Source organism: Sorex araneus, chromosome 1 (assembly GCF_027595985.1).
Source record: "Sorex araneus isolate mSorAra2 chromosome 1, mSorAra2.pri, whole genome shotgun sequence".
Taxonomy (NCBI): domain Eukaryota; kingdom Metazoa; phylum Chordata; class Mammalia; order Eulipotyphla; family Soricidae; genus Sorex; species Sorex araneus.
The window spans coordinates 10,761,973-10,772,027 of record NC_073302.1 but is presented as its reverse complement, the minus strand read 5'-3'; the positions used below and the strand labels follow the sequence as shown (position 1 = coordinate 10,772,027).

General features: G+C 37.6%; 1 protein-coding gene across 1 annotated transcript; it reads right to left on the bottom strand.

Annotated features, from left to right (window-relative positions):
• Positions 1–8,187: 8,187 nt before the first annotated feature.
• LOC129400845 (olfactory receptor 1J4-like) lies at positions 8,188–9,132 on the bottom strand. Its single transcript, XM_055123915.1, has one exon. It carries the CDS (start codon positions 9,130–9,132, stop codon positions 8,188–8,190), a length of 945 nt encoding a protein of 314 aa, XP_054979890.1.
• Between the last annotated feature and the right edge of the window lie 923 nt (positions 9,133–10,055).

Below are 10,055 nucleotides of genomic sequence, written 5' to 3'. Positions count from 1 at the left end.
ACATATATCCTTTTAAAGTCGTGTTTTTATAGTTTAGGGATAGAAATCAAGAAGCTCAGTTGCATGGGAGTTCTATTCTTATTTAACAAAATTAATTTCCATAGAGACTGACAAACATCCCCACAACAGAGAATAGGGGTTCTCTTTTCACCACATCCCTCTAGTCATTTCCCTTAGAGTGGAAAAATTCATAATCTGATGTGTTCTCCATTGTGGTTATTAGTTCTATTTTTTTGACCAATAGTTTGAGAAAGTTGTTTCTGGAGATAACATCAGGGAGAGTTATAACATGTTTTCCTTGATTTGCTCTCTAGATTTGAATCAAATATAAGGTTTTTAGTTCATGTAAGATAATTGTCTGCAGAGTGGCAAAATGGATCCGTAAATTAAACCCAACATTCTGCTGCCTGCAAGAAACACACCTGAACAAACAGAGTAAACATAGACTCAAAGTCAAAGGATGGAAATCAATCCTGCAAGCAAACAACTCCCTTAAAAAAGCTGGAGTGGCCATCCTGATATCCGACAACATAGATTTAAGGTTGAAAAAGATTACAAGGAACAGCCAAGGTAATTTTATATTTATCAAGGGATATATACAACAGGAAGAAAACACACTCTTAAACGTATACATTCCTAATGAACAACCGGGTAAATATTTAAAACAACTCCTAACAGACTTCAAAGAGGACATCACTAACAGCACAATAGTAGTCAGGGACTTCAATACGGCCTTATCGCCCCTAGATAGATTGACAATAACAAGACTCAACAAGGAAACACTGACTCTGAAAGAAGAAATTGAAGAGAGAGGCCTAATAGACCTATACAGGGCTTTACACTCCAAGAAAGGAAGAATACACATTCTTTTCCAGTGAACACGGAACATTTTCTAAAATAGACCATGTACTGGGCCCGAGAACATACCTCAATAGAATCAGAAAAATAGAAATTGTATCAACCATCTTTTCAGACCACAATGCACTGAAGATAGAAGCTAACCACACACCGACACGGAGAATCAAATCAAAAACCTGGAAATTAAACGATTCAATGTTGAACAATGAGTGGGTCAGGAAGGAAATCAAGAAAGAAATCAAAAGATACTTAGAAACAAATGAGAATGAAGACACAAGTTACCAAAACCTATGGGACGCAGCTAAAGCCGTGGTAAGGGGAAAATTTATAGCTCTCCAAGAATTCCTCAGGAAGGAAGAAAGGGCCCACATAGATAGCTTGACTTCATGACTCAAGACCTTAGAAAAGGACCAGAAAAAGGAACCCAAAGCAGACCGAAGGAAAGAAATAACAAAAATTAGAGCAGAAATTAATGACATCGAAACCAAAAAAACAATCCAAAAGATCAACGAAACAAAGAGCTGGTTCTTCGAGAAAATAAATAAGATTGATAAACCGCTAGCAAGACTCACAAAGAAAGAAAGAAAGAGAGAGAACCCTAATAAATTGAATCCGAAATGAAAAAGGGGACATAATAACAGAAACCAGTGAGTTTCAAAAGATTATTGGAGAGTACTTTGAAGGTCTATACACCACAAAATAGGAGAACCTAAAAGACATGGATGAATTCCATGATTCCTACAATCTCCAAAGACTGAACAAAGAAGACTTGAAATACATGAATAGACCCATCAATGTTAGGAAATTGAAACTGTAATCAAAAATCTCCCCCAAAACAAAAGCCCAGGCCCAGATGGTTTCTTCACTGGTGAATTCTTCCAAACATTTCAAGAAGACCTGTTGCCAGTTCTCCTCAAACTTTTCTAGGAAATTGAAAAAATAGGAACTCTGCCTAACAGTTTCTATGAAGCACACATCTCCCTAATACCAAATGCAAACAAAGACACCAATTAGAAAGAAAATTACAGACCAATATCCATGATGAACACCGATGCGAAGATTTTCAAGGAAATATAAGCAAATAGGATCCAACAACTCATCAAAAAGATCATACATCATGACCAAGTGGGATTCATCCCGGGGATGCAAGGATGGTTTAACATTCGGAAATCAATCAACATAATCCATCATATCAACAAAAGTAAAGATAAAAACCATATGATCATATCAATAGATACAGAGAAAACATTTGACAAAATCCAACATCCTTTCATGATATAAAACCTTACCAAAATGGGGTTTGGAGGAACTTTCCTCAAGATAGTCAAAGCCTTCTAGAACAAGCCTATGGCAAGATTATCCTCAACTGGGAAAAACTAAGGCCTTTCCTCTAAGATCAGGCACAAGACAAGGATGCCCACTATCACCACTCCTCTTCAATGTAGTACTGGAAGTACTTGCGATAGCTATTAGACAAGAAAAAGAGATTAAGGGCATCCAGATAGGAAAGGAAGAAATCAAACTCTCACTATTTGCAGACTACATGATACTATATCTAGAGAATCCTAAAGCCTCTACTAAGAAACTGTTAGAAACAATAGACTTATACAGTAATGTTTCAGGCTACAAAATCAATACGCAAAAATCCATAGCCTTCCTATACACAAACAATGAGGCAGAGGAAAGGGACATGAATAAAGCAATCCCATTCACAATCGTGCCCCAGAAAATCAAGTACCTCGGATTCAGCTTAACCAAAGAAGTAAAAGACCTCTACAAAGAAAACTATAAAATGCTGCTCCATGAAATAAAAGAGGACATGAGGAAACGGAAACATGTACTCTGCTCATGGATAGGGAGAATCAATGTTGTCAAAATGGCAATACTCCCCAGAGCATTATACATATTCAACGCAATCCCTATAAGGATACCCATGACATTCTTCAAAGAAACAGATCAAGGAACACTAAAATTCATATGGAACAACAAACACCCATGGATAGCTAAAACAATTCTTGGGAAAAAAGACGATGGGCGGCATCACCCTCCCCAACCTCAAACTTTATTACAAAGCAGTAACAATTAAAACAGCTTGGTACTGGAAAAAAGGCAGAGCCGTAGACCAATGGAACAGGGTGGAATATCCCTATACACAACCCCAAATATATGATCATCTAATCTTTGATAAGGCAGCAAGAGATGTGAAGTGGAAAAGGAAAGGCTCTTAAACAAATGGTGCTGGCATAACTGGACAACCACATGCAAAAGAATGGGCTTAGACCTCAATCTGACATCATGCACATATGTCAGATCAAAATGGATTAAAGACCTCAACATCAGACCACAAACCATAAAGTACATTGAAGACAAGGTTGGCCAAACCCTCCACGATATTGAAGCTAATGGTTTCTTCAAAGATGACACGCAACTGACCAACCAAGAGGAAACAGAGATCAACAAATGGGACTACATTAAACTAAAAAGGTTCTGCACCGCAAAAGATACAGTGATCAGAATACAAAGACTATCTACAGAATGGGAAAGGTTATTTACACAATACCCATCAGATAAGGTGTTGATATCAATGTTATATAAAGCACTGGTTGAACTCTTAAAAAGAAAAGATCCAACCCCATCAGAAAATGTTGTGAACAAATGAACAGAAAGTTTCCCAAGGAAGAGACACGAATGGCCAAAAGGCACATGAAAAACTGCTCTACATCACTAATCATCAGGGAGATGCAGATCAAAACAACCATGAGATACCACCTCACACCACAGAGATTAGCACACATCCGAAAGAACAAAAGCAACTGCTGTTGGAGAGGATGTAGGGAGAAAGGGACCCTTCTACACTGCTGGTGGGAATGTCGACTGGTTCAGCCCTTTTGGAAAACAACATGGTTGATTCTCAAAAAATTAGATATTGAGCTCCCACTTGACCCAGCAATACAACTGCTCGGAACATATCCCAGAAAAGTAAAAAAGTATAGTCGAAATGACATCTGCACTTATAAATTCATTGCAGCACTGTTTACAATAGCCAGAATCTGGTAAAAACCCGAGTGCCCTAGAACAGATGACTGGTTGAAGAAACTTTGTTACATCTATACAATGGAATACTATGCAGCTGTTAGAAAAAAGGAGATCATGAGTTTTGCATATAAGTGGATTGGCATGGAAAGTATCATGCTGAGAGAAATGAGTCAGAAAGAGAGAGACAGACATAGAAAGATTGCACTCATCTGTGGAATATAGAATAACAAAGTAGGAGACTAACACCCAAGAATTGTAGAAATAAGTACCAGGAGGTTTAGTCCATGGCTTATAAGCTGACCTCACATTCTGGGGAGAGGGCAATTCAGAGAAGGGATCACCAACTATAATGTGGTCGTAGGCCATGTGGGGGAAGTGTGATGCGGGCTGAATGTGGACTAGAGACTGAACACAGTGGCCACTCAACACCTTTATTGCATACCACAACGGCTAGTTAGAGAGAGAGATCAGAAGGGAATACCCTGCCACAGTGGCAGGGTGGGCTGTGTGGAGATGGGATTGGAAAGGGTAGGAGGGATTCTGGGTTTACTGGTGGTGGAGAATGGGCTCTGGTAAAGGGATGGGTTCTCGAACTTTGTGTGAGGGAAACATGAGCACAAAAATGTATAAATCTGTAACTGTACGCTCACAGTGATTCACTAATTAAAAATTTAAAAAGATAGTTGTCTGCATGGTAGAGAGTGATTCATATTCTTTTTAATTTTTATAAATGCATCCATCCTGTTGTCCCGTTTGTTGAAGAGGCTCTCCCAGGTCCCTGTCATGTACCTAGCAAATTTTCCCAAGATATTAAGGACACAATCCATTCACTTTCCTTTGCTTTTGCATATTTTTAATTTCTCAATGTATTTTAATCAAGTTAATACATGTCCAGGACCATGTTATATCATCTCCACAATTTTGATATATTAACCAAACTTTTATGATTGATTCGTGGTTTCATCAGTACAGAAAATTTATCTGATTGAATTCCACTTTTCTTAATTGTTGAGAATTTTTTTGTGTCCCATCATAGGCTTTATCTTGGTGACTATTCCATAAACCCATGAAAAGACAGTTTATTCTGGTGCTTATTTTTGTGCTCATGGAGTTGGCTACACTAGGTGATGCTCCAGGCCTACTCTTGAATCTGTGCTCTGGAGTGTCTCCTGGTGGTACTTCAGAGATCATATATGGGCCAGGGATCAAACCTGGGTCAGCTATCTGCAAAGGAAGTGCCTACCCCTCTCTCTATTCTCTTATGCCAACCAGTTGTTTATATTTGTTTTCATTTGGGGGACGCACAAGTAATGTTCAGGGGTTAATCCTAGGCTGAGAACTCAGGAATCAATCTTGTTGGTGCTCAGTGGATCATTAGGAGTGCTGGGCATTGAACCCAGCTCAGCTGCATGAAGGCAAGCACCTAATCAGCTGTACTACCAGTCTGGTCCCTAGTCTGTTGCTTTTAAAACACAAACTTATTGACATAACCTTGGTAGCAAGAGAATAAACTCTTATATGCTTACATGACATTATTTCAGAGAAAAGTTTATCATGCCTTGCCCACCACCAAAGTACCATTTATTGATGAAATGTTCTGCCTTAATAGTCTATCCATATATGATTAAGATCTCTTTAATGCACTAGTAAGACCATTATTTCCTTTTTAAGTTTCTTATGATCATTCATCCGTTGTTGTAAATTCATTTAAAACTTTCTGTTTTTGTAATAGAATAAATATTCCTCTCAATGTAGGTCAATAATGGTTTATTTAATTTTGTGTTCCTATAACGGTTACATATATTTAATAAAATATATGTTGATGAATTTCCATATATATAATTACCTGGTTTTCATAACTTTCTCTTGCTACCATATTGTACTGAAAGTTTATCTTATGATGTAGCTTCTTTGGCTTTTCTGTCATTATCATTCACTTTGTAGATTTTTTAGTTTTCACCTTTCACCTTTCACCTAGTCTATAATTTTTAATAGAACTGTTGTTGTTTGTTGAAAATAGAATATGGCTTGCCTCTCTCTCACTCTCTCCCTCACTCTGTTTGCTTTTGGTACACCCAGCTATGGTAAAGACTTACTCTCGACTCTGTGCATTGTGATAATTCCAGGTAGTGTTTGGGATATTGTAGTCTGTCTGGGAATCAAACCCAGGTCAGATACATGCAAACCAAGCTCTCCACTCACCGTAACATTGCTCTGAACAGAGAGAAACACATTTAAAATCACATTGTTTTGTGATTGTTGTGCTCCTAGGAGCTCTTTTTGAGATCTAAGTGTTGTTAAAATGTCATAAATAAGGAATTTTTAATTAAAATGTTTTCACTCTAGACTATATTTTATCTTTATATTCATTACTAGTGCATATAGCATCATTACACTGTTTTGTCCCATACATGTCCATTAAAAATTTGCCCTTATTTATTCTTGCAGAATTGATTCTTAAAAGCTCAGATTGGCCTTGGTAACTCAGGCCATAGTCTTAATTTTTACTAACATTTGTGTAAACTAGCATAGTTTGGAGTGATGGATTTGGAAGGGTATCCCTATTAACATTTGATAGTGATGCAAAAAGAGAGAGAACTTTGGTTTAAATGACATAGAATGAAAGGGAAATTCGGCAGTTATCAGTAAGGAAAGAAAAGCAATCAAGTAGGATAAATAAAAACATTTGGTCACCTTACCATGGGATTCATTTTTTATCTATGTATAAATGATATAGAGACCTGTTATTTATGTCTTTACATTTTAATGCATAAATATACTCAATATGTGTCTACAATTTATTTGTGTGCATTATTTTATCTCATAAAACATAAAACAAAGGTCAGTATTGAAATCATGTGCTCTTGGATGAGATACTATTAGTAGTATTCGTGGAGAAATGTGGAGATGTAACTTCAGTGTTAAGAAATGTCTTCAGAGAATACTTTTAGACATAACTATTTTAGATCAATAGTACACTAAGTATATAATAGCAAAATTTTTTTAAGGAATGCAATTAAGTATGAGTTTTGGTACAGTGCTCCTCCACTGTCTTTCCTAACTGAAAATCTTCTAATCATCTTTGATTCCATTTTATAAAAGCGAAATTCCACTAGTTAGGCAGTCACACCCAGAAGCTTCCCCTGGCACCATGTAACCCTATCAATGGCCAACATCCAGAGACTATAAAACCAAGCTTCCAGAAGCATGTGGCATCTTCTACCCTAGTTCTCCCACTCGAAAATGTGGCAAGCTACCGAGAATTTCCTGCCCGCATGCGAGAGCCTGGCAAGCTCCCCATGACTTATTCATATGCCCAAACCAGTAAAAATGATGGGTCTCATTCCCCTGACTCTGAAAGAGCCTTTGATGCGGCACTGTTGAGAAGGACGAGTAAAGAGAGGCTTCTAAAATCTCAGGGCTAGGACAAATGGAGACGTTACTTAGACCACTAGAGAAAATCGACAATCAACGGGATGATAATGATGATGATGACGATGATTTTTATATTTTACATGTCACATATGTCTATCATAACATACAAAAGTTCCATTATTTATGTAATTTGCATATATGTATGTATATATTTCATAATAACCTTTCAATCAGAAAGTTATGGATTGCTCTAATTCCTTCCTAATTCATCTTTATACTGTTGTATCAGATTATAAAGAAAGTGCATAAACCTAAAAAGCATATCAAGTTTAATTTCTAGACATGTAAAGCATACATTAAGCAGCCACCTGGGTCAAGACAGAAAACATTTCTGACACTGCTGTGAGAATTAATTTGAAGAAGTAACTGAAATATTATAGAAACAGAAAGTTTTCAAAATTGCGTCCTGAAACTTATATAATAAAAAGTGAATTTATACCAAACTGTACAATTACTGTAGGGGCTACCTCCAGTTCTGAGGAGATGGGGAATCGCAGTTATTCTTGGGTGGGGATGAACTGATAAAAAGGTATCTGATGACAATTCCGAGATTCTGAGGAAGGGTATAAATACATACTTAAGAGCAAATGCAAAGTAAACATTACAGTTTTATATGGAAATTCAGAATAATGTAAAATTGAAAACATAATTTCTGTAAGTCTTTCTATCATCAACAATTTCTTTAGCTGTCAGTCTGGGTAATAAACAGGTAAACCTGTGTTATGTCAGCAGAGTGGGACATGAGAATACCAACCTCTCTGAGATGTGTGTGCATGTAAACAGGTTTATCGGAGCTCTCAGAACATATATTCTTGTATAAAAGATTCCTTATTCTTTTGTATATATATGCATTTTATATCATTTAGACTTAATGAACATCATTTTATTAACAAACAACTTTAGTGCTTGTTTTATATCTCTGTTTCTCAGAGAGTAGATGAAAGGGTTAAGCATGGGGGTGATTATCATATACATCACAGAAGCAGCTATTTGTTTACTACCAGACATGGCTGGCGAAGAAAAGAAGTACACTTCTGCAATGGTTCCATAGAATAAAGCCACAACGAGGAGATGGGAACCACAGGTAGAAAGGACTTTGAAGAATTTCTTAGCAGAAGGATTTTTCAGGACAGTGGCCCATATGCAGATATATGATCCCATGATAAAAGTGAATGGAATACTCACATACATTCCTCCCTCAATGAATATGACCAGGTTATTGAGTGAAGTGTCTGAGCAGCTTACCTCTAGCAATACAGTGAGTTCACAGAAGAAGTGAGGGATGATAATATCACCACAGAAGGAGACTCGGGTCAAGAGGAGGGTGTGCAGCAGTGCATGTAAAAAATTGATGGTCCAGGTCCAAGCTACTAAGGAGATACACCGTGCCTGCCTCATGATCATGGTGTAGTGGAGTGGCTGACAGATGGCTACATACCTGTCATAGGCCATCACTGCAAGAAGGAAATTGTCGGTACAAACAAAAAATACTAAAAAATATACCTGACAAATGCACCCTGAATAGGGGATGGACTTGTGATTACTCTGCATGTCCACCAACATCTTGGGAACTGTGACAGATGATAAACACACGTCGTTGAAGGCCAAGACACTGAGGAAGAAGTACATGGGTGTGTGGAGGCGAGAGTCTATCCTGATGAGCAGGACGATGAGCAGGTTCCCCAGCACGGTGGTCAGGTATATGACCAGGAAGAGTGTCAAGAACCAGCCCTGTTGTTCTGGTGGTATAGGGAGACCCTGGAGGAGGAATTCAGAAACTCTGGTCTCATTCTGTCTCTTCATGATGCTCCTCTTTCCTTTGGGAGTCAAAGAGAGGGAAATGTTCAGAGTCTGAAGAACCATAATATAGTAACCCAATTTTTACATGAAAGTGTTGTTTTTTTAAACCTAGACTTTGTTCACAACTCACATGTATGTAGGCTTGAATCGCCACGTACAATTCAATTTCTAATAATCCATCACATCATCACAATTTTAAGATATTTTCTTCTCTTTTTGAAAAAACTTTTTAATTAGAGAATCACTGTAATGTACATTTACAAACTTATGAACTTTTGTGTTTGCATTTCAGTCATACATTTATTGTAAACCCATCCCTCTACCATTGCCCATTCACCTCCACCAATGATCTCAGTATCCCTTTCACCACCCATACCCAATCCCCCACCACACCACGCTTCCTCTGCTGCTGGGCATTCCCATTTATTCTCTCTCCTTTTGGATGGTGTAGTTTTAATAGAGGTATTGTGTTACCTTCCTCTTAGGTGTATAGTCTACTTTTAAATATTTTCTTAACCTGAAAAAATACTTTGAACAAGAGCTTAATTCATGCTCTGTACAAAGCTCTACGGAAAGTGCTATACACAAGAGTAAAGAAGCAGTGCAAAGTCTCAGTATTGATGGAGTGTACAAAGTCATAATATCTAAGTGTGCAAAGTTCCATCCTTGCTATAGATAACGGAGAAAAGAATGACAACATGTATCTAACCAGAATCTGTCTCTTAATTACAACACACTAGCTCTCCTACTCCTCATTTTTTAGCATGTTCTGACATGCTAAGTTACATACTCCAACATAGTTGAAGGAGAGAATCTTTACTTTTCTTTGTATTCAAGGTAGATAGCAGGATGGCCAGTTTTACTTAGAGACTGAACTGCTCAGGGGCACTGGTGCTATCTCTCTCAATTATCGAAGGTGAATAATG

Excerpts from the sequence above, each read along its gene's own strand:
- LOC129400845 (XM_055123915.1), bottom strand. The coding sequence starts at position 9,132 with ATGAAGAGACAGAATGAGACCAGAGTTTCTGAATTCCTCCTCCAGGGT.